At 63.4% G+C, this 27502-nt stretch overlaps 4 protein-coding genes across 4 annotated transcripts in view; 3 read left to right on the top strand and 1 right to left on the bottom strand.

Moving 5' to 3' along the window:
- Positions 1-4935, top strand: part of CHLRE_04g230928v5 (uncharacterized protein) — a 7346-nt gene extending 2411 nt beyond the window's left edge. The window contains exons 6-10 of the mRNA XM_043062103.1: positions 185-400; positions 854-929; positions 1530-1625; positions 1965-2284; positions 2601-4935. Coding sequence (XP_042925455.1) covers positions 185-400; positions 854-929; positions 1530-1625; positions 1965-2284; positions 2601-2871 — 979 coding nt within the window. The 3' untranslated portion in view covers positions 2872-4935. The remainder of the gene's footprint in view (positions 1-184; positions 401-853; positions 930-1529; positions 1626-1964; positions 2285-2600) is intronic.
- A 2957-nt stretch (positions 4936-7892) lies between these two features.
- On the bottom strand, positions 7893-14319 carry CHLRE_04g230830v5 (uncharacterized protein). The gene is made up of 10 exons (XM_043062102.1): positions 14036-14319; positions 13575-13745; positions 12754-12806; positions 12442-12510; positions 11634-12140; positions 11156-11224; positions 10717-10902; positions 10277-10381; positions 9880-9963; positions 7893-8679 (listed from the first exon to the last, which is right to left on the bottom strand). Exons 1-10 carry the CDS (start codon positions 14061-14063, stop codon positions 8539-8541), a joined length of 1413 nt encoding a protein of 470 aa, XP_042925454.1. The 5' UTR covers positions 14064-14319; the 3' UTR covers positions 7893-8538.
- A 94-nt stretch (positions 14320-14413) lies between these two features.
- On the top strand, positions 14414-20395 carry CHLRE_04g230732v5 (uncharacterized protein). The gene is made up of 14 exons (XM_043062101.1): positions 14414-14662; positions 14972-15104; positions 15416-15526; positions 16072-16146; positions 16474-16554; positions 16732-16860; positions 17109-17164; positions 17518-17590; positions 18035-18090; positions 18273-18339; positions 18603-18650; positions 18894-19016; positions 19396-19539; positions 19873-20395. The coding sequence occupies exons 1-14, from the start codon at positions 14646-14648 to the stop codon at positions 20002-20004; spliced, it is 1245 nt and encodes a 414-aa protein (XP_042925453.1). The 5' UTR covers positions 14414-14645; the 3' UTR covers positions 20005-20395.
- Positions 20396-21209: 814 nt separating this feature from the next.
- Positions 21210-27345, top strand: CHLRE_04g230634v5 (uncharacterized protein). Its single transcript, XM_043062100.1, has 16 exons — positions 21210-21483; positions 21796-21952; positions 22163-22241; positions 22728-22757; positions 23111-23173; positions 23404-23423; positions 24121-24152; positions 24534-24629; positions 24910-24954; positions 25165-25194; positions 25712-25739; positions 26057-26107; positions 26467-26559; positions 26852-26910; positions 27123-27167; positions 27228-27345. The coding sequence occupies exons 1-16, from the start codon at positions 21325-21327 to the stop codon at positions 27306-27308; spliced, it is 1068 nt and encodes a 355-aa protein (XP_042925452.1). The 5' UTR covers positions 21210-21324; the 3' UTR covers positions 27309-27345.
- Positions 27346-27502: the final 157 nt, after the last annotated feature.

Here is a 27502-nt window from a genome sequence, read left to right as displayed (position 1 = left end):
GGGGAGGGGAGGGGAGGGGAGGAAGGAGGAGGGGCCCTCCAGGGTCTTATGTCCGGCAACCCCCGCCCTACGCAGCCTGGGTGCAGTATTGGGGTTTGATTCCCGACTGCCCCCGCTCCCACAGCATGCACCAGGAATGACCGGAACCAATCTCACCCACACCCACATGCGCATTCACTCGCAGCTGCAAGGCCGGCTCGGCCCGCCTGCTTGAGGGCTACGAGGCGGCCTGGCCGGCGGCGGCGGAGGACGCGCCGCCGGGCCTGACGCGGGCCGCGCTGTGCGGCCCCCCCGGCGGCCTGGCCTGGCGGGGGCTCTGGTCGGCGTGTGCGGGCAGCCAGCCCGACAGCCGCGGCTTCTCCTGCGGCTTGTGGTTCCTCATACACACACTGGCGGCCAGGTGGGGGGGTGCGGGGAGGGCGTGTGTGTTAAAGAGCACAAGGAAAACATTGCGCAAAGACAGTGTATGCGATGCAGCAAAGCGACGGTTTACGGATGTTACGTGAAGTTACCTTGCATACCCGCTGCGGTGAGCCGCCGGTCTTACCAACCGGAAATCGCGCAACCCCCGCTACTCTAACCTCGAGGGGGGCGTGTGTGTGTGCGTAGGCTGTTTGTGTAGACGTCCTCTCAAAGCCACCTGCGCCATTGTAACATCGCCCTCTCCTGACTATTGCAGTCATGCCTGGAGCCCCTACCCTCCCACACCGCACTCCTCCACCCCCTCAATCTGCTCACACCCCTACTTCTCTGTACCCATCTTTGCAACCCCCCTCTTGCTTCTCTGAGTCTCTAGTTTCTTACTCGGAATGGTGAGCACAGCCCCCCCCCCCGCCTCCCTACCGCACACCAGGATGCCCAGCCCCACCTCCGTGCTGGAGTACCTGCGCGCCTTCAACACACACTTCTTCCTGTGCGAGCCGTGCCAGGTGGGGAGGCGGGTGGGGGCAGCAGGGGCAGGGTTGTGCGCCCGGGCCCAACGAAAAAGTCCCATCGTCAGAAAGCCCACGCAGTCACGAAATGCAAGACGAGCTCGCAAGTAGTAACCTGCAGTCTCGTTCATGTGGTCGTGGCCGTAGGGGGGAGGGGCAAGGTGTGGATGCGGCTTGTGTGATGCGGCATGCGGGACAGGGCGATGGGACAGGACTAGGGGGTGGGGTCGTAAATACCAGCCCAAACTAAACCAAACCAAGCCAAGGGGAAGGGAGAGGGGCCTGGGCGCCGGGCAGCGGGCAGCGCCGGGCACAGGCGACACGGCGTAGGTGCGCCCGGTGCGCCCGAGAGGCCTTGCCGTACGGCAGCAGGTCGACAGCACTGTCGTACAACATCCCTTCATGCACGCCCCCTCAAACCCCACCCCCATCAACCACCCGCGCACACACACACACATTCTTTTCCTTGTGTTCTTTAACACACACACACACACACACACACACAGTTTGCATCGCATACACCGTCTTGCTGTTCCTTGTGCTCATTAACACACACAGTTTGTGTGTCCCCTATTTCGCGTTTTCTAACACACGCAGAAGCACTTTGGCCGCATCCTGGCCTCCCCCGAGGCCGCCGCCGCCACCGCCAGCCGCCGGGACCTGGTGCTGTGGCTGTGGCGCACACACAACGAGGTGTGGGGGTGGGGGTGGGGTGGGGTGGGGGGCGTGGGTGGGGGGAAGGGGGCTGAGGGGCTGGGCGGAGCAGGGTGGAGGCGGGCTAGAGCGGGTGGATGGGGACGGGCGTGTGGGCCTCTGTCACCGGAGGTTGCAGGGTGCGGGGTGTCTACGGCTGCTGAATGTTATTAAGAACGCCAACCCACGCCACTCACGCCCCAAATGCACGCACGCGCACACACACACACACACACACACACACACACACACACACGCACACACACACGCACACACACCTTGGGCAGCACCTCCCAGGTGTCCCTGACCACCTCAACATGCGCTCACACGCCCTCACAGGTGAACGAGCGGCTGCGCGGCATTGAGACCCGCTACGGCCACTCCACCACCGGCGACCCCGAGTGGCCCAAGGAGGTGTGGCCGGCGCCGGAGGCCTGCCCCGCCTGCCGGGTCCAGTACAAGCCCGGATCTGGTTCTGGATCCGGATCCGGCGCACTGCCTGGATCCTGGGACGAGGAGGCGGTGTACCAGTACCTGACCGCGGCGTACGGCCCCGGCAGCGCGCCGGGCGCCGACGGCATTGTGAAGGAGGCGGCGGTGGGCGGCGGCGGCGGCGGCGGCGGGGTATTGTTGTCGGAGAAGGGCTTGTACAGCCGCAGGTGGGGTGTTGGGTGTGGAGCAGCGGGCGGCGCGGGGTGGGTGCGGGTCGGTCAGTGCACTGCTGCTTGTGATGTTGACTGCTGTGTCGGGGCGGCCATGTTTTGAGGCTGCTTGAGGTACCCTGGTTCAGCTGTCCCGGCCTGTTGTGCGCGGGCCCCTGCTGTGACACCGCGCAGGAGGTCTGGGCGCCGGCGGATACAAGGGTATACACACCGGGAGCACAACGCGCACAACGCATCACCGCCAACTGACGTGCCGTATCCAACTGACCCCAATCCTGACCCCAACCTCTAACCAACCGCCAACCGCCAACAGAGTCCCGCCGCCCACATCCACGCTGTACAGCATGCTGCCGGTGGCGGGCGTGCTGGCGGCGGCGCTGATGCTGTACATATTCGTACGGCGAATGCGGGTGGCGGCGGCGGCGGGCGTCGGCGGCGGCCGGAACGGCGGTGCCGGGCGTCACGTGCTGGGCTCTGGAGGTCTGCGCGGCGGCGGCGGCAGTGGCAGCGGCCACTGGGGCGGCGGCGGCCACGGCGGCGGCGGCGGCGGCGGCGGGCTGTGGGGCGGCGGCGGCGTTAAATGACGGGGCGGCCCACGAGCGGAGTATCCTGCAGCTGTGGGGGCGGGAGGAGGGGTGGGGGCTCTGGCGGGTGGCGTGGCGGGCGCGGCCGGCAGCGGCAGCCCCGGCAGCGGCCCCGGGCCCTACCCGCCTCCTGCTTCCAGCACTGTGACCGTTCGTGGGCGATCGGGCGCGGCCGCCGTCAGCGGCGGCGGTGGTGGCGGCGGCGGCGGTGGTGGCGGCGGCACCGGGTATGGTAGTGGTGGTGGTGGCGGTGCCGGTGGTGCTTTGCCGCCGGGCGCGTATGTGTCTGTAGCGGTGGGTGGGCTGTTCGGCGGCCTAGGAATGGGGGGCGGTGGTGGCGGCGGCGGCGGCGGCGGCGGAGACGTGGAGTATGGGTCTAAGGACGCCTAGGCAACGGCGTGACTGGCTCCATGTGGAGCTGGAGCTGTCCGACTACCCCTGGTTACAATCAGACGTGGAGGCGGGCCGTACGGTGGGTCCCAGGGGTGCTTGAGCGAGCGACCGCGTTCGTGGTGAGGATAGCTTCTTTGTGATTCGAACTGCATAGTAGTAGCTGGTCAACCCATGGGAAACTTCAGGTTGTGACCGCTTGTCCTGAAGACCACCCTGGCGGGACTCAGAACGAACGAGTGCGTGCATACGGCTGCCGTCATGGCGACGCACATGGCACCCGCTTCATACAGTCTGCATCATTACGCATTGTGTGAGGAAACTGGCCTTCCGTTGTTGAGACTTGAGCGGCCGCATCCACTATACAATGCAAATGCTGTAGCAGTGAACGCGTGTAGAGGATTACTCAATGTGACATCATGATGTCGTGTCCTGGCGTTCTGCACGATTTGGAGTCACGCTTGTGTGCGCGGACTATAGAAAGATCTGTTTGGATAAGGGCGTCGTACTGCATGGAGGCAGCGACGTCTCGAGGCCAAGTGCGCGGGAGAGAGCCACCAGCTCGTCTTTTGGCTCTCGTCCCGAACGTGCGCCCCCTGATATAGACCAAGCCTAGTCTCGTTGTAATATTTGAGAGTCTGATCAACTCCTACAACGGGGATAGCCACATCTCCAGCCGGAGCCTGGAGCGAAACCACACAGTACGTTGAGCAGGGCTGCGTACACGCATTTGCCTTGTGTGCTTGTGCAGGTGCAGTAACAGAGACACAACCCCACAAGGCAAATGCGTTTATGCCTCCTCGGCTGAAAAGGCGGAGCGGCTAGCCTGTGCGGCGCGCACTGGACGGGTGCGTGCTCAGCCCATGTATGACGGCGTCTGAGGTGGAGCAATTGTGCGAGGTCATTCCGCTGGATCTGTGCGGAAGCGTGTTTGTGCCGTGGAAGTGCAGTGATGAGGTGGTGGAAGTGCTTCGTAGCAACGGTTGTCGGGTGAGGTTTAGCATGAAGAAGGAGCCAAGGAGGATGTGCGATGTGTTGAGGAAAAGGGCTTTGAGAAGGCTAAGTCTGATGGTGTGTTGAATGGTGTTGCTTTACTAGATGTGTCCCCGGAGTGTGTGTATAGCTGCCAAGTTGCCTTGGGAGTATGTCACGCAGGCTGATTCGGCGCGCCTGAAGTGGTTGCGTTCGATGCAGCGGGAGCAGAAGTTGGGGGTGATTCCGTGTGGCAATTGTGATCTTTGCATCCATGATGGCGCGGAGTGCCTTTGTGCGCACCACTGGCGGTCGGGTTGTGAGTGTGTCCATCTTTTAAGTGTGATCTTACTTTATGCGTGTTTTTGGGCTGAGCCCCCCAGCGCAGCGTTCCAGGGGGGGGCGAAGCCCCCCAGGACCACCCCCGTCCGTGGCTGCGTGCGTGCGTGCGTGCGTGCGTGCGTGCGTGGCCTAGTCTTAGCGCGCCCCGAAAGCTCAAGCAAACCTGTCTTGACATGAGCTTCTCGGCCTTGTAGTTGAGAGGTTGTGGGTGGGTGGTGGCTTTATTTGTGTGTGGGCAGGACGCACGTGTGGCCGACCGTGCTAGTGCCTGGACGCTTGCGCCCTGGTTAGTGCGTGCGCTGTGCGTGTGTGCTGCGGCCTGGACGATTCCCGGCACTCCGGTGCCTAGGCTAGTACCGTTGAGGCACAGCGGTGGGGCTCTGGCGGGAAGAGCCGCTGCTCATGTATACCGCGCGCGCTCTTCGACGCAGCATTTCACTCAGATTACCAGGAGTGGCGCCGCGCGATGACTGCTCCGGCGCGTGATGAGTCCGTTTGAGCGACGAGATCCGCCTGGTTCACATCGTTCGCGCGGCGCTGCTCCGCCTGGTTCACATCGTTCAAGCGGCGCTGCTCCACCTGGTTCACATCGTTCAAGCGGCGCTGCTCGGCGTGCTACGGCGTGCTTGAGTCCGTTTGAGCGACGAGATTCACGCGGCTCCCCTGTCCCACTCGTACCTGAAACGTTAGCGTATCACGCTTGCTGGGGATGAGACGGGCTATGCACAGCTCTGGAGCGAGCCAGCTGAGCATAGCTAGGGGTAGGGGGCAGAGACGCTGGGGGCGTTGGACGCCGGTCACCTGGGAGCGGGTCTGATCAATACGCACGGCGTCCGATGGCAGCTAGGGGGGCCCCTGGAGGGCATTGGGATGGTATTGAATAGAAGATATGAGTAGCGCCGCCAACCCACGGATTTCGGAAGAGTTTGTTTGATGGCACCTGCACCTGCGCCGAAACCCGACACAGGTTTCAAGGCGGAGTGAACGTGTACTCTCCAGGCGGCAGCCTACGCAGCCGGTAGGGCTATGTGCATAAGTGGTCTTACTGCAGAGATGCACTGGGGCGCGCTGTCGTTGTAAGGTATGTTAGTCGAGTGCCACACTCCTTTGTCAACGCATAGGCCACGCTCTCCTCCTCGCTCTTTTGCATTGGGTTCGGTTTAGTTTGCGCTGGTGTTTACAACCCCTTCCCCCCGATGCCCAGACAGGCGGTGATATGTCACGCGGCGGGCTGTAGCGGACGGCAAGTTGAGTAGCATGCACGTCCATCGGCAGTTCGGGGAGACGGCGCCGCTCTGGCGCGGGCGGACGTTGGCTTGCAGACAGCGCCGCCTTGAGTCGCAGCAGCTGATGCAGAAGCATATAATAATTAATGATAACGAGCCAAATGAATGGTGCGGATGTAGGAGCGGGTGCTGGCTGCAATCGTCAACCCGTTCGAGCTGTATGTACGATGCAGACACAGGTCGGTAGAGCAAGCGCTGCCCGCTGTCTCTACTCCACGGGGTATTTCGCAATTGACTGGCTCGCCACCATTGCTTTAGATGGGCGGGGCATGGCTGTACAGTAGTTCCTTTTTTCCACACTTGTTTATGTTTCAGAGGCTGAGAGAGAGAGCTGTGGGTTTGCTGTTTGTACTCATGATGACGCATGGTGTGGGCTTTGTGCCGGCTGCATACCATATGACCCCTCTGTAGTACCGCAATCATATGAAAATGCCGACTGGGTAGGCGAGCATTTCGCCACGCAGCACCGGTAACTGCGGCAGTCAGTTTGGGAGTTTGGGGTTTCTGGCGCTGAAATCAATGTGAGACCTCCAGATTGCGGGTCACAAGAAGCGAACGAAGTGAATGGCTTGAATAGTGTGAAATGGCAGCTCCCTGCTGAGGGCCTGCAGGCGTAGGGCTGCGGGCTTATGAGCGCAAAGGGGCGGTGTGGTGAAGAAACGGCCTGGCGGACTGCGGGGCGGCAGGGCGGGGCTGGCTGGGGACGGATGGATGGAACGCATCGATGAGCGGGATTACAGCAAAGCGGCGTTTGTGCATGTGGGCTACGAGACTGGATGGCGGCCGGCGGTGAGGTATAAATGCGGGCTTGCAAGAGGGGACAGTCCCGAAAGGACCATCTGAAGCTGCCAGGGGACCAACTGTGCGCCACCAAACCCTGGGGTTGCTGCAAATCCTGATGGGCCTCTGATATCAGCACTGGCACGTGCATGTCGGTGTGTTTGGGTTTGAGCTTGTTGTGTGTGTGTGGTGAGCGGTGTGACCTTGGCGCAACCCCAGCATGGCGCCATGTCATGCCAGCGGGCATTTAGTGTGTGGCATTGTGTTGTGCGACACATGAGACACGCGGGGGGCTGAAGTTGAGTTGAGTAATACAGCTGGTCCCTTCTCGGTTCATGGGTCACTCCCCTGACCATCACACCTGGCAAAGCAAGTAGTGCAAGCCAACAAACAGCAGGTCTAGAGATGTGTACCCCTGAGCGGGAGACCGGGGCGTCCACTTCGCTGTTCCACCGTGCCATATGATGATGTGTTACAGGGTTGGAAGTGTGCATTCCTGAACCTGTAACGAGACTAACCGAGCCGCAAGGGCTCCTCGTCTCTCCTGTTAGCATTGTTGTGAGCTTCATGCACACGCAAGGCAGAATATATGGCACTCCGAGCTCTCCCGCCCGGTTGTGATTCCCCTGATGGAGCGCGAGCATCTTCCCACCGTCGACGCCCTCGCTGGTATCCCCACCGCCACCCCGCCGCCGCCCCCGCCCGCCCCCGCCGCCGACCTCCCGTGTACCGTCTGCCAGCAGCCGCAGCCCGAAGACACCATGCTGCTCTGTGACTCCCCCGGCTGCACCGGTGACTACCACTGCGAATGCCTGGACCCGCCGCTGCCCCGGCCACCCCCGCCCCGCCAACCTTGGTGCTGCCCCGACCACGCCCTGTGCCAGCCGCCCGCGTTCGCCGCAGTCGCCGTCCTCCGCTCGGGGGGCTTAGCCCAAAAATAGCCCCTACAGGGAAGGACTGCGACGGCAGCCCCATCGGTCCGATGCGAGGCCCCCTCCACACTTGTGCTGCGTATCTTGGGCCTCTCTGCTCAGCTGCTTGCAGGCGTCAGCAACAGCCAATCAGCGGGAGCGCCACACGTTACGCGACCTAGTATCAGCGGACAGCAACGGAGGAACAGGTGGCGAGCTAGCTCTAAGCCGGCAGATGGGCGTGACAAACGCCGACACCAACTGTCAACGCTGCGTGCACGTATGTCGTGATGCGATTTGTCGTAATATCGATTGTGATCGACGCCGCGCACACGGCAGGTCGGCAGCCCAGTTACAATGCGCCGGCACATGCGCCTGAGCTGCTGCTGCATATGCGTCGGACGCAGCGCACACGCACGGCAGCCCACAGGCACCTTCCAGCCAGCTCCTCGCTCCAGCAGCTCAAGAAGACCCAGGCGTGCGTACTGTGACCCTGGACACCTGGATGCCCTACCGGGCCGAGCCAGGCGAGGTGCTTGCAAGGGGTTTCGTTCACACGCGGCGCCCCGCTTGTGGCCTGTGTGGGGCACTGCTCGCACTGCTTTGATTGTTTGACGCCCGCCTCAGCCCCTCCGCATCCACCTGCTGCCGCCTCCTCTGTTCCTGCCCTTGCATGCGCCCACCCAACTGGTTGCGCCGCCGCACTGCTGCCACTTACTCAACCACCAACACACTGATCACCACCAGCAACATCGCCAATGCCAATGCCAATGCCAGTGCCAAGACGACCAGTGCCAAGACCAGTGCCAAGACCAATGCCAAGGCCTACCAGCCGCCTCAGTGCCCCGGCTCCCACACAGCCCCTCACTACTAGGCCGCCGCATCACTGGTGGTACCGCTAATGCCACCGCCGCCCGCCGCCGCCGCCGCCGCCGCTGTTGCATCCACGCCATACCAGGCGACTCAGTGTCTCTAGGCGTCCCTCATCACGACTCCGCCACCGCCGTACCACTGTCGCCGCTGCCGCTGCCGCTGCCGCTGCTGCTGTTGTGCTGCACGAACAGGGCCACCTGCCGCGACTCCGCCGCCACGTCCGACACACGCAGCCCGCCCGCGTGCTGCAGCACCTGGGGGGGGGGTACACGCATTAAGTTTACGAAGTGAAGTCGTAGCCAGGTACAAAGGGGGGCGGGGGAGGTTACATTCATGATAAGTTGTAAGGAGGTGGTAGACGGCAGGGGGGGCGCGGCGTGTGGGGTGTTGGGGGCGCACAAGGGGGAAAGGGTCGAAATGCGCAAACAAAACTCGTTTACGCATGCCTTACATTGCCCACGCCCCGCCCCGCCCTGGCGCTCCCGGCACCCTCGCCTTGCGCCGCGCTGTCCTTGCACACACACACACACACACACACACACACACACACACACACACACACACACATAAACACACACACACACACACACACACACACATAAACACACACACACACACACACACACACACACACACACACACACACACACACACACACATAAACACACACACACACACACACACACACACACACACACACACACACACACACACACACACACACACACACACACACACACACACACACACACACACACACACACACACACACACACACACACACACACACACACACACACACACACACACACACACACACACACACACACACACACACACACACACACACACACACACACACACACACACACACACACACACACACACACACACACACACACACACACACACACACACACACACACACACACACACACACACACACACACACACACACACACACACACACACACACACACACACACACACACACACACACACACACACACACACACACACACACACACACACACACACACACACACACACACACACACACACACACACACACACACACACACACACACACACACACACACACACACACACACACACACACACACACACACACACACACACACACACCCTCGCTTCCTCTGTCGCCCGTAGGTGAGCTCGACTATGACCAGCGGGCGGGAATATGGGACTTAGGCGTGCTGGGTAAACGTTGTAGCGCGCCCAAGGCGCGGCGCATACAATGCATATTGGTGCCACTCGGGGTCAGATCGTTCGTCGATCGCCCGAGAGGGTTACAGGCTTTTCGCGGGTAAGTATGACTACCGGGGTCGGCGCGGCAACACGACGCTCGGTATTCGGTTGGTATCCGTAAGTAACTCCGGCGCCGCTTGGGCGGGCTTCGTTTTGTTGTTTTTCTAACACACACACGCACGCACCTGCCGCGGGTAGCTGCACACCAGGCTCCAGGCCGCGGGCTGCCACAGCGGGAAGCTGTCCAGGGACTGCAGCCAGTCGCGCACCTGCACACGATTATTGCAGGAGCGGCGGCAGCGACAGCGGCAGCAGCAGCAGCCCCGGTGACAAAAGATGTGGGGTGGGCGCGTGGTCTGATCGCTGTGTGCTGTCGCGTGCTGCGCCTGTGTATGCACCTACTGCACACTGTACACGACTGGAGCCGTACCACACCACACCACACCACACCACACCACACCTCCCTGGAAGCCCCTAGTCCGGAGTCCTGCGTCTCTGCTGCAGCAGCCCCGCTGCCTGCAGCACCCGCCACCTCGGCCTCAGCCCAGCACCGGCGGCACCGGCAGCACCCACGGCACCCACCTGCTGCACCGGCGCGGCGGGCGCGAAGCGGCGTGTGTGCGAGCAGCCGTCCGGCAGCCGCACCCGCACCAGCACCGCCCCCTCGGACTCGGCCCCGGGCTCCGCCTGTGTGGGTGCCGGGGTGGTGGCGGTGTAGCAGGCGGGCAGGCGGGGTGTGGGAAGAGGGGAGGAGGCAGGGCAGCACCGGCAGCAGGTAGGGTCACACAGAGGGTGGCACGGCGGGGGCCGCCGCAAGCACCTCCGTGGCTGGGCGCCGCCAGCGCTGTCGTGTACCGTATGGGTGCGACGGTCGGTTACATGTATGACATCAACGTGACACAGGCAGGCGGCCACCGCGCGTAGCCGCCCGGATGAAATTAAACGTTGCCAACAATACCCATACAGATCCGAGTACGGCACACATGTGTGTTTGTACGGCACACGGACATCGCCCCACCCACCGGCAGCTCAGCCCGAAGCCTCTCTCTCAGCTCCTGCAGCTTCCGCCGCTCTTCCGCCGCCGCCTCCGCCGCCGCCGCCTCGACCGCCGCCGCCGCTGCGGCCGCCGCCTCCTCCGCCGCACGTGCCGCCGCACGCTCCTCCGCGCGCCGCCGGTCCTCCGCCAGCGCCGCCTCATACGCGGCGTCCTGCAGCCATCATAATCACACCCGTACATCCCGTGTTCCGGTATTTGTAGGATCCCTTTGCGTGAAAAGTGCGTAGGTTTCAAACATGGAGATGCTGCATGTCCCGCCTGCGGCGCCGGCCACCACGCACACAACACATGCGGCGCCCAATCCCGGCCGTGTGCCGCCCGCGGCCCTTGCCCGCTCGCAATCCCGGGCCCCCAGCTATCCCTCCCGCGCAAAGATGCCTGTTGCTACAGGCGGCGGCGCGCACCTGCTCGGCCTTGAGTGCGCGCTCCGCCTCCCGCGCCTCCCGTTGCAGCGGCGTCAGGGAGGGGTTCTCCTGCGGGCGGGGGGGAAGTGAGGGCAGGGGGCAGGCGGAGGTCGTGATGGATGGGTGGGTGGTGGTGATACCGGCGGGGGGGGGGAGGCGATGCCGATAAAGTGACGGTGTGACAACAAGTCCTCAGCCCGCGGCCTTAGCGGCTGGCGTGGATCGGCAGTGCCACGTCCGCACCTGTGGGACCGCACACACAACACGATCCGCTTGCGCGCTCCCGCCGCAAGCTATTTAACCCTCTTCCACCCCCTCCCTCCTGCCGCCTCCACCCTCCGTCCTCCCGCCACGCCTGCGCTACCCCCTCCCCTGGCTACGCCTTCACTTCTTGAATGATCACGAATGTAGCCCCCCACACCCCACCCCCGCACGACACACACACACACACACACGCACACGCACACACGCCACCCACCGACAGCTGCTGCAGCCACACACGTTGGCGCTCCTCCGCCTCCCGCGCCTCCTCCAGAGAGGTCATGTGGTTGCTCGCTGACGAGGAGGGCCGCACGCCACCACCACCGCCACCAACTGCCCCTGCCCCTGCAGCTGCCGAGCCGGACGAAGGCCCCGCCGCCGCTGATCCCCCACCACCAGCCGCCGCCCGAGCCGCCGCAGCCGCAGCCGTCGTCGGCTCCGCCGCCATCGGCGCCGCCGCTGCCGCCGCCACCTCGCCGCCGGCCGCCTTCGCCGCCGCCGCCGCCCGCGCCGCCACCTCGGCCGCGGCCTTGGCCGCCGCCGCCTGGTCCTGCTGCGCCTGCAGACGTGCCAGCCAGGCCCGCTGCTGCGCCTCGCGCGCCGCGGCGCCATCGTCAGCCGCGCCGCGCGCCGCCGCCTTGGCGGCGCCCGCCGCCGCTGCGTCCGCCGCGGACGCCGCCGCGAGCGCCGCCGCCGCGCTGCTGGTCGTCACCTGCTTGCTCGCCTGCGCACGCACACACACCCACACACACACGTCTCTTCCCCTTTGTGCTTTCCTGACGCATGTCTCCTTTTTTTGTTTTTCCCTTTACACCCAACCAACAACCACAAGGCCACAGTCGCAGCAGCAGTCGCAGTATGCAGCAGCCGGGCGAGCTCTGTACACCAGGGAGGAGGTGGGAGCCCTGCGGCTGCCGGCTGGGGGTCCCCCAGGCGGCCTGGCGCCTCGCCCGACACACGACACGCCAGCCACTGGCACGGCCACGCCCAAACCCCCTCGCGGCGCCCCACCACGTGCGGCTCACCCCGGCGACGGTGCGTGCCGCGGAGTTGGCAGCGGACGTCTCCGCACGCGCCGCACGAGCTGCCTCCGCCTGCGAGTGTTTGTATGGTTACCATACATGTGTATATGTGACACGGCGGGTAGCCCAGCTGAGTCGCAAGAAATGTGTCCAAGCATGTCTTGCCAGGATGGCAGCGGGGTCCGCGCGCGGCCTCCAGTCAAGTCGGAGAGCGCTGCCCTGCCCAGCCTGACAACGCCTTGCGCCCGGGCGCCCGCCGGCAGCGGCAGTCAGCCTGGCTGCTGCACCCACACCCAAATCCCCAAATCCACTCACCTCTCGTGCCGCGGCCGCAGCCTGCAGCCGTGCGGCCTCGCCCTGTGCAGCAGCTGCAGCGGGCGGGGTGGTGGTGGTGGGGGGGGGCAAACCGAGGTTCAGGGGGTGCCGGGGGAGTGGGAGGGGGGCGGTAGCCGTCCATGAAAGTCGGGACAGTGGCAGTAATGCCAGAGCCCAGTGAAGGGGGAGGGTGCATACACGTGACACCGAGGCCGTCCCCAGGTCCCCTAGCCCCCCAGCAGCAAATTACAACCGCCCGGGGGGGCCACCGAAGCCCCGGACCGGCCAGCACGCGGGCGCCTGTCCCCTCGCGGTCCCCTCCCGCCTGCCGCCTTCCGCCTGCGCACCCGCCTCCGCCAGGCTCTGCTGCTTCGCCGCCACCGCCGCCGCCCAGCCCACATCCGGCCGCCAGGCGGCGCGCAGGGAGCGGCCCATACCCGGGAACCTGCGGTCCCGGCCGCGCCGCTTTAAATGGCCGTTGCCGCCGGGGTCGTGGATGTCGCGTTCTGGATAGCTGCTGCCGCAGAACTTGCGCTTTTTGCTGCTGGCGTTGTCTAGGCGTTCCTCCATCGGTGTTTTGTTTCATACTCTTACTAGCGAAACCGTTTCAAGGTCCGATACTCTGCTGAGGTCTAGCCGCGCGTGCGACTCCGGCCCCTCACCCCATGGGACCACTCGATCGGGGCAGCGCGGGTCCTCCGCAAACCTCCCCTAGCGCCCCCAGCTCTTTGAATCTTCCAGCTCCTCGATCCCGTCCCGACCCTGTGAGCCCCCCCCCCCCAGCCCCACGCGCCGCCATCCATCAGTCCCCCCGCCCTCACCCGCCGCCGCCAGCTCCTGCTGTCGCGCCGCCAGCGTCGCCGCCGCCTCCGCGCTGCCCGCCGCCGCCGCCGCCGCCAGCCGCCGCTGCACGCGGGCGTCGTCCCGGCGCTTGGCGGCGGCGCGCAGGCGCAGATACAGCTTGTAGGCCAGCCAGGCCAGTAGCAGGCGCACTGCGGGAAGGGAGGTAGCCGGGACAGGTGGTGGTGGTGGGGGGGCGAAAGGGGGGCTTTGGCACGTAAGGCCTGCGGGTGCAGGAGCGCAGCCGTGGGGTACGGGCATGCCCGGTGCCATGTACGGTGTGGTTGGAGTTGTGGAAGATAAGTTGTCAGATGGGGAAACGCAATCAAGCGGGTCCAGTGGGATGTGGCCGCGGTCCATGGACACCGTGTGCAGTTGGATTGCTTGCTCCCACAGGTCAACGGAGCACCACAATTTCTCCACCAAGCGCTCCATTACTCACCAACGAAACCCCACTGCGATTTGGGCATTAAAGTCTTATCTCGGGGGTCCAAGATGGCAACCATGTGGCGAGGGAACATGTACAAGAAGTAATACCAGTGCACAGCTACGTATGCAAGCGTAAGCACGCCCACAGCAGTGAGCGTGCCCCGCGCCTCAGGCGAAAGCTTGGGCATCTTGCCCGTGCTTGCTTTGCTTCAACGTCAAGAAACGTACAGTGCTTGGCTTCTGTGCAAGTATTTGCTTATGTGAAAGATTGCACGGTCCTTTGAGACCTGTTGACACGACCAGCTTGCGAAGCTTGCATGGGCGCGTCTGTCCAATTCTGTCATGAATGGCTGAGTTGTGCTGCGAACCTTACACTTCGGTTTAGATTACAATACTGTTCTTTCTTGATTGACCGCACACCCTCGCGGCTGCCCGGCTGTTGCACCAGGCCATAACTACTGCCGCTGCTGACACGAGTCTACCCTATCACGCTTGTTTCTAGATATCTGAATTACCCCAAACATACGCGGCGCCTAGGGTACCGTTGCGTCACGGCGTCGCGGGAGAGCGACACGGAATCGACTGGAGTCGGCCTGAGTCGCCGCAGAAGTTCGACCGGAGCCATGCTTTCACATGGGAGGTGAGTATCCATGATGCGCCTCGGCACGTATGAGCGGGTGTATACTGTCATGGGCGGGAGTCGAGGCAGGGGCACGCCGTGCCTGGCCACACTAACATGCGCAGATGGCCCCACGTCGTGTCATCTGCCAGACCGCCGCAACGCGTCGCCAGACAGTGCTCCTCAGCGGGCGCCTGACACGCAAGTCATGTGCACGTGCCTTCACGGTGCATCGTTGCTTACTAAGCGCCGACTTAGACACTAAAGTTACCCCTCGCTGCGCTGACGTGACCCGTGCCTTCCCTTTTCCATTCCCACCCGTGCCCACAGACGAGCGCCCACGCGGGGGAGAGGCACGTCCATGCCCTTGCTGTTGCTGGCAGTAGCAGCGGCGGCAGTATCACTCCGTGGCGCTGTGGCGGCGACTGCGGCGGTGGTGGACCCGGTCTCCTATCTAGCCAAGGTGGGGAGCCGGGACCAGCGGAGGCCGTGGCAGGGGCGAGCGCGGGGCGGGGCGGGAGGGGGGAGGGGCTTGGCAACGAGCTATTTCAAGTGCGGAGGTGCCTGTTTGGTCGAACAAGGCTGCGTGTCCCGTGAAAAGAGGGTACTGGAGCCTCTATTCCATTGGCTCTTACGACGGGACGGGTCCGTGCACCTCCTTCCCGGCCCCCGGGATCCCTATGTCTCCCGCCTCTGCAAACCCACCCCCACCCCCTCCCACCCCATCGCGCCTCCCACCCCATCGCCCCACCGCCGCCCCACCCCTCTGTCCAGGTGACCGCCCCCAGCTACCACGTGGCTGACGTGTGGGCGGCCTACACGCCCCCCGCCAACCACGACGAGGTGGTCAGGGCCGCGCCGGACACCTGGGAGGTGCTGCCCAAGGTGTGTGGGCGTGTGTGGGCGTGTGTGTGTGTGTGTGTGTGTGTGTGTGTGTGTGGGCGTGTGTGTGTGTGGGGCGGGGGTGTAAATACCAGCCCAAACTAAACCAAAACCAACGAAAACGAGCGGAGTACAGGCAGAGGCGTTAGTTGCAAGCAACAGTACTGATGGGATGTGGGCCGAGGCGTCGTGGAGCAGCAGGGCGAGCGGCGCCGGCGATATGTGTCGCCGCCCGGGCTCGGGGGTGGGTGGGTGGGTGGGGGGCTGTGGTGGCTGTGGTGGAAGGGGGAGACTGAGGCTACTAGAGGGCCAGAAGGCAAACATAAGCGCAGGTCTTGTTCTACTCGTGCTCTCCACTACTTGGTCTCCCTTTCTGTCTGCACCTGATTGCCTTTTACGCCGCCACCGCCCTGCTGCACCCTCGCCCCCGTGCTCCCCCCTCCTCCCACCGCGCTCCCACCTCAACCCCACCTCACTCGACACTCCGCACTCCTGACTCCGCACTCCGCACTCCTCGCTCCTGGCTCCTCGCCCCTGCTCCCGCTCAGGCCCTGGACAAGGCCTACCGCAACCCCTGCTGGACGGATGAGTCGGGCCGATTCCGCTGCATGCCCTACTTCCAGGTAGGCGAGGCGCGTGTGGCCTGAGAGGGGTGTGTGTGTGTGTGTGTGTGTGTGTGTGTGTGTGTGTGCGTGCGTGTGTGCGTGTGACTTTCTATGAGGGCGGTGGCGGCCCTAATGGGACCGCGCGCACAAAGTTTTGACATTCTGGCGCTTCTCATCGAAGCGAACGGTACTGGTGCCTTATGCCGCACATACACATGCCATTGCTGCCATTTCCTTGCATCCCAACACGCACGTGCGCTTACAGGGCCCCTTCCTCTGCCTCTGTTAACAGACTTCCCCTTTTGCGCTGTCCCACCACACACACACACACACACACACACACAGATCATCGGCGTGTCCAAGTGCGGCACCACCGACCTGTACGGCAGGCTGCGGCGACACCCCGACCTGGCGGATGGGGCCAAGGTGCGTGTGCCTGTATGACTATGCGTGTATGTGTGTACGTGTGTGTCTACGATGTGCGTGTGAAAGTCAAGCATGAAGGAACAGGATTGAACAGTGTTTGTTCTGCGTGCTGCTCCCCAACCTCCCTCACCTCTCCCCCACCTCTCCCCCACCCCCGCCTCACCTCTCCCCCCACAGGGCCCGCACTTTTGGGACGAGTGCCCCTACCCGCCCAAGGGCGCCTGCACCGCGCCGCCCAACGGCGACTTTGACGGCTACGTCAACCTGTTTGAGAAAGGCGCCAGCCAGATCAAGGCCAACCCGCTGGTGGGGCCGGAGACCGATAGGCTATAAGGTTTGGGATGGGAGAACCTTTTTAACGGATCAAGGACTGGATTGAATGCATCGTAAGGAGACATGGAGAGGGCAGGAGTGGAGCTGTGGAGGGTCGGTGAATGCGCAAGCAAACAGGGGCAACGTTGGGCATCGGAGCTGACGCACAGTGGTGTTGGGGGGTTGTACATACACGAGCTGACACGCGCCGCGCCACCACACGCCCCGCGCTGCCCGCTCAGGCGATTGTGGGTGAGGCCTCCTCCAACACCTACACCGGCGTGTACACCTTCGTGCGGTGAGGACGCGGGATCGCGAGCGCGGGGCGTTTGCTTCCACCAGTCCCGCGAGGGCTAGGGATAACAGGCCACCCAGAATGCACAGGGGACGGGCAGCGGGTGCGGGAGTAGGCAGAAGCAACACATGCCGGCGTGACAACATACGGCCGCGGTCACTGGGCTGGGCGCCAAAGCATCCGCCATGTCCACCGCTGTCCTCTTCCACCCCCGGTGTCCCTCCACCCTCCTTGCGCGCTGCCTGCCTGGTTCTTCCCCGGCCCCCTCCCGGTTCCCCAACCTCGCACCCCCTGCCCCCTGCCCGCCGCGGCCCCTCTCACCCCCCCTCCCCTCCTCATCTCCCCACCGCCCCCAGGGGCCTGGCCCGCCTCAAGACCAACGTCACACTGGCTCAGCTCATCCACGCCGCACAGCCCTACCAGCGCCAGGTGGGGGCCATGGGGGGGCAGGGGCGTGGGGGTGGGGGCGGGGGGTGTGTGGGGGCGTGGGGGTGTAGATGGGTGCGTGGGGGCGCTAGGCAGGCGGGACGGGCGCATGAGGAGAGGTATCGGCCCTTGAACACGTCCCACTGCGCGTCCCCCCTGTGGCGCTCACATTTGGTCGCAATGCACTCACGGGCTCAGAACTCCACCAACTCCGTGGAACCAAGCCCTATCTCTCTCTCTCTCTCTCTCTCTCTCTCTCTCTCTCTCTCTCTCTCTCTCTCTCTCTCTCTCTCTCTCTCTCTCTCTCTCTCTCTCTCTCTCTCTCTCTCTCTCTCTCTCTCTCTCTCTCTCTCTCTCTCTCTCTCTCTCTCTCTCTCTCTCTCTCTCTCTCTCTCTCTCTCTCTCTCTCTCTCTCTCTCTCTCACACACTCACACACACACATACAGATCATCATCATGCGCGACCCCGTGTCCAGATACTACTCCGCCTTCCACTACTACCGGTGCGTGGCACTGCGTGCCCGTGATGGGGCGAGACCGAGGAAGGGGTGCGGGCACGGGGTGGGGGTGGGGGTAGCTGTGCCGCATGTCACCTACATGCCGTGATGCCTCCTCCCAACACAAACACACACGCACGCCCAACTGAACCGCCCACCTGCCAACGTGTGTGTGTGTACATGCGCAGCCGGAAGCCCAGTGAGCCCTTCGAGGGCCCGGACAAGTTCCACGAGCGCGTGGAGCGGGACATCAAGGTGCGCGCGAGGGGGGGCAGGGGCGCGCGAGGAAGGGGGGGGGTTGTGAATACCAGCCCAAACTAAACCAAACCCAATGCAATAGAGCGAGGAGGGGGGTTGGGATGGCTTCATAGTTTAGGACACAACAGTTGCAAGGACGCAGCCCAAGCGGAGGGAGCGCCCGGCGGCCCGGGTATCGCGTGTCCCAGGCACGCTCATGCGGTTCCTCGTGCCTGCCTCACCACCCCCAACCAAGACCTCCCCTCCCTCTCACCCCACAGAACTGGAATGCCTGTGTGTCTCGCCACAGCCAGCAAGAATGCGTCAAGGTACGCGTGTGTACGTGTGTGTGTGTGTGTCCGTGCTCTGGGCCGATGACTGCTTGCTGCCGCCGTTGATAACATCCGCAACATACACATGCCAGCTACCGTGTGCCCACACCATCGCACGACATTCGCGCGCACACACACAAGCCCTGTGAACTCTTTGTCTTTCTCCTCGCGTGCTTGCCTCGCACACGCCCCCAAACATTCCCGCTACTGCCCCCGTGCCCCACTTGCCCCGCCCCGCAGCGCTACGAGCCGCAGCAGCTGGTGAAGGGCATGTACGCGGAGTTCGTGGAGGCCTGGGCGGCGGTGTTCCCGCGCGAGCAGCTGCTGTTCCTGAGGACGGAGGACTACAAGGCAGCGCCACGGGTGAGGAGGCGGCGAGGGAGGGGCGGCGGGTGAGGGGGAGCTGGAGGAAGCTGGAGGGAGCTGCAGGGGTGGGTCGGCGTCACCTGACACCTGAATGACCAGCAACCGTGTCATGCAAACCAACCACCTCAAGGCTTGTTTCCAGCACGATGGCAAACACACACACACACACACACACACACACACACACACACACACACACAAACACACACAAACACACACAAACACACACAAACACAAACACAAACACACACATACACACCCCATACACGCACGTACACAGTTATGTGTAGTTCCATCCCTTGTGCTCTTTAGAGGCACATCAAGCCCACCCCACCCCTCCCTCACCTCCTCCCTGTCCCCCTCCCCACAAACACAGGAGCACCTGCAGGCGGTGATGAGGTTCCTGGGCATGCGCGACCTGTCCGACACCGAGACCGACGGCCTGATGAAGCTGCGCCGCTTCAATGCGCAGAGCGAGAAGTACCCGCGCATGTGGCCGCGCAGCCGCAAGCTGCTAGAGGTGGGAGGCAGCGGGAGGGAGGGAGGGAGGGAGGGAGGGAGGGAGGGAGGGAGGGAGGGAGGGAGGGAGGGAGGGAGGGAGGGAGGGAGGGAGGGAGGGAGGAAGAGAGGGAGGAAGAGAGGGAGGAAGAGAGGGAGGAAGAGAGGGAGGGAGAGAGGGAGGAAGAGAGGGGCTGAGGGAGAGAGAGAAAGCGGAAGGGAGCTGCCCGGCGTTGGTGTGCGACTACCTGCAACTCCTGGTGTGTGCACGTGCACCGCATCCCAGCACAACCTCCCATGCACGGCCGACATGTCCTCACCCCACCCTCCCTCCTTCCCCCCCTCCCTCCCACAGGATTTCTACCGCCCCTTCAACGAGAAGCTGGCGCAGCTGATGGGTAACGACCCCCGCTTCCTGTGGGCCGACACGTCAGCAAAGGCGGCGGCGCAGTACGCGGACGCAGCCACCGCCGCACAGGTGGCATAGATAGATACTTGCGTTGCTAGATGCGTAGCTAGGACAGAGGCAGGCCTAGCGTGGTGTGGCACCTGACGTGACACGTACGCCTGAGGATAGGGTGAGGGCGGGACCCGGCTTCTGATACTGAGGTGGCCCCTCATGTGTTATTAGTGGTAGATGCAGAGTGGGCAGGTGGACGCGTTTGTGTGGTGGTGTGGTGTTTGCATGGCCAGGAGCGTGCGCACTGCGAGAGGTGAACGAGGAGGCGGCCATGTAAATGGCTGAGGACAGCGGCAATGAGCGAGGTGACATGGCCTAACTGGGACGGGGTCTTATGGCACTCGCGGAGGCTACCATCCCTGTGGTAGTGCATGCAATGCATCAGGCATGGCCTTATGGGCTGTAAGTGGCAGGTGATACAGAGCGCTGCTGCCTGAAGTGAACGGCAGTGCATACCGTACCAACAGTGCTCGTCCCGTCGCCCGGGCGCATGCGCCATACGGTGACTGGGGCCCCGCGTCGCACAGCGCACTGGCACCTGCAAGCCGCAGCTGCGAAGATCCTCAGAAGCGGAGCTAGATATGAGTGCTTGTACGTGTCATGCCATGCATGACGATACATGCGGTAAAGCGCAGCTAGTGAGTGCTAGTGCGTAGCAACAGTGCTCCCGTTGTCGCCCGGGCGCATCATGCGGGGACTGGGCCTTCAAGCTGCAGCTGCGAACCCGTTGCTGGCTTGATATCTGATGAAGCGGAGCTAGATCTTAGTGCTTTTACGCGTCATGCCATGCATGGCAACAGTCACAACAGATGCGGTAGCAGAGACACCAGGGACCGCCAGGGTATGTGGCCGAAGGTGGCCGCCGCAAACAATCCGGTCGGCAAACGGGTGAAGCGCAGCAACCATGTCAACGGCTCCATTGAAGAAGCCGATGGCGATGAGTGAGGACGGTTACGCAGCCAGCCGCATCTGTCGATGGCATGCAACAGTACGGGACACACCGGAACGGTGTGTGATGGGACAGGGTTCAGGCAGGTTGGCGAGGTCCCTTAGGGTGCAGCTGACGCCCGTACCCCAAGCAGACAGCAAACAGTTTGCAGCGGCAGAGCAGGAGCGGAACGGTGGAACCCCAAGAGGTATGGCACACTACCCCGGATGGGACGTGTTCTACCTCAGCGGTTCCCTCATCGTCATCAGCCATCTGCTTGGTCGCAGCATCAACCATTAATTTTATACCAAATGTATAGCACCTATTTGCTGCATCGCGATTACTATGGCTGTTGAATGATTGAAGTTGGGCTGTGCTAGCCACTTTCTTTGCCGTGTTGCCGTGAAACGTTTGCGAACATGACACCGCAAGCTGCTATGCTAGGCGCGGCGCTGCTTCTATGCAGTATGAGCTACGGCCTCGCTGTGACTCCGCACGGTAGCGCACATTATTATCACGCACATCGTGTATGTGACAAGCGCACGGGTGGGAAATACTGCAGCTCTGGAAAACTAAAGGTAAAGACCGAAGATGGCAGGCATGTTGCGTTTTGGCGCGAGGCAGCAAAACAGCGCCCGCTTGTATATAAATCTGTGTCAGTCAATGGTGGAAGAGCCAGTGTACCGACGGCATTTGTGGAAGCGGGTTCAGGCTCGTGTGAGCCGAGGCAGGCAGCCCCCCGCCCCGCTGGCGGTCTGACCCGACCCGAATCGCTTCATCTCACCTGCCTCAGCTCCCAACCCACATTGCCACGCCACGCCCAGACGGTAGCCCTCCCTCCTCTACAGCTCAAAGGCCTCATGCTACTCCGCATTTTCCTTGCAACACAGGGCTACATTGGCTCCATAGACACGGCGGCTCAGATCAAGGAGGCGCTGGCGGCGACGGCCCACGAAAACGAACTCATCGTGTTCTCTGAAAGCCGGCTGGGGGAGGCGGCGCAGACCATGGCGCGCTTCCGAAACGCGGGGTACAGCCACATCCTTGGTGGGTTTGTGGGTTGGTGGGTCGATGGGTGTGGGTACTAGGCGGGTGGGTGGGTTGGGAGTGCGACTGGATGGGTGCCTGCACGGGTGGGCAGGCAATGGGATAGGGAACGGCCACAGGGCCTCCGTGCTTGAGGGACACGACACCGGTTATGTATGACTCGTACACATGCAAATGCACACATGTGCACGTGTTCTTGCACATGCACAGCTGTGACGCTGGCGCCAGACCTGTGTCACCGGCTGAATCACGTGCTGATGCCGTGGGTCAAGGCGCACGGGCCCGTCAGGTACGTGCGTGTGAGCGGGGGTTTGGTGGAAGGGGTTGGTAGAAGGGGTTGGGAGATGTTGTGGGACATGTGGGTATGTATGGGACGTGTAAGTCAGGAAAGCACAAGGGTATGGGGTCGACCCAGGCTGTAGCAGCAGCAGCAGCAGCGGCAGGAACAGGCGTGCCAGTGTACGGCAGTGATGCATGACCCTACCCACCCACCTCACCCACCCACCTGCTCCTGGCAGCCCCGGCCCCGCCTGCCGGCTGCCTGCCCTCATTGGCAGCCTACCTGCCCTGTGCGCCTGTGCGCCTGTGCGCCTGTGCGCCTGTGCGCCTGTGCGCCTGTGCGCCCGCGCCGCTGCGACCGCATCCTGCGCTGACACCCTTGCGTTGGCACTCCCTCGGTCCTGTGTGTGTGCGTGTGTGTGTGTGTGTGTGTGTGTGTGTGTGTGTGTGTGTGTGTGTGTGTGTGTGTGTGTGTGCATGTGTGCGGCGCGTGCAGCTGCGGGACGTACCGGAGCCAGGATGACAAGTGAGTGGCGGGTGGGGGCTGCAGCTGGAAGCAGGGGTGGAAGGGGTGGAGAGGGCTGGAAGGGAGGTCAGGGCGGATGCGATGGGAAGTGGGTGGCAGGGAGAAAGGGGAGGGCAGGGCGGCAGGGCGGCGGGTGGCAGGCAGGCTGTTGAGCTTGCGCTGAGGCCATGAGGCTGGGGCTGGAGGTAACGGGTGCGTGTGTGTGTGTGTGTGTGTGTGTGTGTGGAGGCCGCCCGCCTGGCCACCACCGCTGACGCGCGCCATCCCTGGCGACCTACGCCTGCTAGTGGCCGGCGCCTACAGCACCAGCATCAGCCAACCAACTTTTACGACGATCGCAAATGCGCTGACAGGGGCAACCGCTACCCGCTGGGGTTCGAGTACCTCATTCGCGGCATTGGCTACACGGGCTGGTGGTGGGTGGTGGGTGGTGGGGGCTGAGGGGTGGGCTGGCTCGGGGTGGTGTGGGTTGGAGCGGGGGAGGGAGGGAGCGAGCAGGGGGGAGGGCTAGAGAGTTGCGGGTGACACGCTGCTATGTGTTGCCCCTTCACCCTCTCCCCCAAGATTGCCTAGTATCTAACATTTCCTTAGCTAACTAGTCATGAATGTAACCCCTCAACTAATTCCCGCCCGGCCCTGTACGCAGGCTCAAATGGTTTACGACAGGTACGTATGTGCATGTGCATGTGCATGTGCATGTGCATGTGCATGTGCATGTGCATGTGCATGTGCATGTGCATGTGCATGTGGCGCCATGGTGGGCTGGCTCCGGCGTGTGGGCTCAGCGGGGGTGGCAGGCGCCGGTTGGGCTCGGCGTGGGCGTGGGTGCGTGCTGCCCACGTGCGGCCTGACCAGGCGTGCTCATGGGTGGGTGGGTGGCGTGGCGTGGCGCGGGGGCTACAGCCGTACAGCACGTTGGCCTGATGCGGTCGGGGGTCTTGGGTCGGGGCTGGAGCGATGTGGGCTCAGCTGGCCACACACACACAGGGGCATGTTAACACACACACGGGGGCATGTGCCGTGTCGTGACGGGGCTTGGCTGGGTGGGTGGGTGGATGCGTGGGTGGGTGGGTGGGTGGGTGGGGGGCAGGAGGGGGGGCGGGAGCGGGGGCGGGGCGGGGTCTGGTCTGTGGTGGATTTGGTAGTCAAGAGCTCTGGGGCGGCTAGGCAACAGCTCGTGCCCGCCTCCACCTGCACCTGTGGCCCGCCGGCACAGCTTGCGGGCTGGGACTTGTAAACCCCACCTGCCTCTTGCAACTGGCGTGTCCGCGCTCACGCCCACACGCTCGCAATGCCGGCATGTGACCACCCGACCCATGTGGCCACCGGGCGACCAATGTGGCATGATCCGCCCGCGCCGCAGCTCGGGCCGTGATGCTGGGATACAACGTGATGGTGAGGGCGGCACAGGGGGGGAGCTGGGGCAGGGGGGTGGATGGGTAGGGGGCAGAGGGGCAGGGGGGTAGAGGGCACGGGGGCAGGCGAGCGCGAGGTTGGGGAGGGAAGCCAGGGAGGCACGGGTGCCAGGACGACGCCACACGCGTGTCGCACCTCTGTCGCCCCTCGCACCCTGCAGCCACCCACGCACATGCCTTCCCAGCGCACGCCTGTCATCATCACCCATGCAGCCCGCCCGCCCGCCCGTCTGCGTCCATCTACTCTCCCCCTCCTTCCTGCCATCCACTCTTGCCCCTCCCACTCCTCCCTCTCCTGCCCTCCCCCCCTTCCCCCCTCCCCCGATCATCCCCCCCTCCCCCCCCCACCCGTCATGCCCAGGCCGTGGACAGCGACAGTCTGGTGGTGGACGACTTCTACTGGCGGGTCAAGTTGCCCTGGAGCCCGCACCTGGCCAAGTACAACATGTTTACACAGGTGTGGGGTTGCAAGCATGTTTGTAAGATCGGTACAGGGCGCGGAGGAAAGGGGTGGGGTCAAAGCACTAGCAAGCGCCCACCCACCCAACTTTTTATTGCCAGATTTGCCACCGCTGCAATCACCGTGTTCACGGCATGTTCGTTCTTCCTTCCATAGAGCTCTCTGACATTACTTTCCGTCCCCAATCCCTAGCATCCCGACCTTGCGCCCTCCCTGCCCCTCGGCTCCAACCTCGCAACCCCCGCTGCTCTGCCCCTCCTCTCACTCTCACTCTCAGTCTGAGGCCTCCACGGTAATCAACAGCGGCTTCACCTATGTGCAGGTGGGTGGTGGGGCAGTGGTGGTGGGGCGGTTGGGATGGGTGGCGGTTTGAGGGGTGGGGGGGATGGTGCGGGATAGTGGGGGCAGCAGCAGCAACAGCAGTGGGGCGTGATGAAATCCGCGGGGCCTTTCTGTTACCGAGCCAGTGTCATACCCGTGTGCCTTGCTATTAACGCTGCGCCAATTGCCCACTCCGGTGTGTTGCCTGCAGAACGCCGCCTCCAACGGGCCCGTGGCGTGGGTGAGTGCGGCGGCGCTGTGTGAGTGATGTGGCAGTGCGGCGCGGTGGCGGCGGGCTTTTGTGTGGGTGGGGTGGGGGCGCGACGGAGGGGCCGCAATGGAGGGGGAAGCGCACACCGGCGCGGTGTGGTTGAGCTCACAACGACAAGGCGCATTGCGTGCACCGGCTGCACGGCAACTGCCAACTGTCGTCCATCGGAGGGGAAAAAATGGTTGGGAACAAAACTCGTGCGTGCCCTTGCCTGTGTTTCCTTTTCGCGTGTTTGCGGGGACCCGGGGGAACAGATGCGTGCGGCCGTGAGATGCGTGGATGTGGGCAGCTGCCTTCCGGCTCCCACCACACGCTTCTTTGGATTGTCCCACAATTAAAGTGCCCGTTCCGCACGCCTGGCTGGCCCGTAACTCCCCACCTCACCTTAACTACCCGCCTAATTTAGCAACCCACCCGCCCACCACAACCCCCACCCCACCACACCCGCCCACCCCGGCTCAAACACAACCACAACCACTGCAACTAGATGCTGTACGACATGACTCACAAAATCGGTGAGTGCAGCGGTGTGGCGGCGAGGGCGGGTTTGGCGTGCACGCATGCTGGGCAGGCGGCGTTGCAGTGCCAAGTGGGGGAAGCAAGGGGCGACAGGCGGCATGCAGCGGCCCGTTGCCCGCTTGGCCGCGGGGGTACCGGGGCGGAGGGGAGGGCGTGATCGGGCCTGGAGGTACCGTAGATGGGAACGGTCAGGGGGCCTGTGCAAACGCGCCGATACACGTTTCTCCCCCCCTCCTCCAATAATCATGAATGTAACCCTCCTCTCCCCCTCCTCTCCCCCATGCTGTCCTGCCTGCGCTCTCCCCCCATGCAGTGCGGTGGAGTGAGGACCCCACGGAGCTGTTCAAACTAGCGCCACAGGCAGGTGCGTGCGCGCGTGCGCGTGTGCATCACGTGCATGTGTGCCGTTGATTTGTGTGTGGGGTGGGTTGTCATCAGCATGCACAGACGCAACCCTCCACCACCTCGGTACCTCCCACCGCCGCTCCGCCCCTTGTGCCCTCCCCCCCCAGTGCATCCTGTACCGCTTTTCCAAACATCCCTGCAACCCCCCCCCCCCCCCCCACACACATTTCTTTATACACGGCGTCGACCCGTTCCCTTTGTGCGCTCTTTAAACTCACAAGCCCTACCTACGCAAATCCCCCCCTTCACTCTTAGATAGTCATGAATGTAACCCCCCCACACCCACACCCACACCCACACCCACACCCACACCCACAGAGAAGGTCAACGCCATCTGGGGCGACGACCAGGAGTCCATGAGCGACACGCTGTTCAGCTGCATGTGCGCCAAGCCGCGCTTCTTCATCCTGGGTGAGGCCGATGGATAGGGGTAGCGGTAGTAGAGAGTGGGGCCTAAGAACTGCGGCGAGACTGAGAGCGGTGCGGGTGCGGGTGGTGGTGCGGGTGCGGGTGCGGGTGCGGGTGGTAGCTGCAAGTGACGACGGCAATGCGGCGGCCGGTGCTCCTCATCTGCAAATCTAGGGACCCGACACATGGAATTTCGGGCGGCGATTGGGAGGGCGCCTGGGTCCACCGGGGCCCCCTGTTTCCGCCCCCGCCCCCCCCCTCCCCACATACACCCCTCCCGCCCCCCTTGTTGCAGCTTACAACGTGCGTGACGATCCAGAGGCATGGAAGAAGCTGGGCGCAACTGGCTTCGGGGTGAGCAGGGGGGGGCGGGCGGAGGGCAGGTCGACGGGGGAGCCACGTTTGAATGGTGCGGACAAGGGCAAGGAAGGCCGGGAGGGAGGGAGGCGGGTGGTGACTTGTGGTGGGGCTGGGCACGAAGACAAACAGCATGCAGGCGTACATAAGAGCGGGCGCGAGCAGTGCCATCAGTCCCACTCAAGCTTTCTTCTCGTTCCCACACATAGGACTATGTGGGCCGCATCAGCTGCGCGGATCGCTGGAAGACGGAGGTGCGTGCAGCGCATGGCTGTGCCCGCCCGGCCGTGTGCGTGCGGTGTTGTGTCTCACAGGGAGCACACGGCGAGCGCATGGGCGTGTGCATGCGTGTCACCGAATGTGTGCCATGCCTCCGCACACACTCACGCATCTAAATGCATCAATGCAAACACATTCTCTCCTCTTTTTCTCTCTCTCTCTCTCTCTCTCTCTCTCTCTCTCTCTCTCTCTCTCTCTCTCTCTCTCTCTCTCTCTCTCTCTCTCTCTCTCTCTCTCTCTCTCTCTCTCTCTCTCTCTCTCTCTCTCTCTCTCTCTCTCTCTCTCTCTCTCTCTCTCTCTCTCTCTCTCT

Source organism: Chlamydomonas reinhardtii, chromosome 4, assembly GCF_000002595.2.
Source record: "Chlamydomonas reinhardtii strain CC-503 cw92 mt+ chromosome 4, whole genome shotgun sequence".
NCBI classification, from domain to species: Eukaryota; Viridiplantae; Chlorophyta; class Chlorophyceae; order Chlamydomonadales; family Chlamydomonadaceae; genus Chlamydomonas; species Chlamydomonas reinhardtii.
This window is presented reverse-complemented; position numbering and strand designations above follow the sequence as displayed.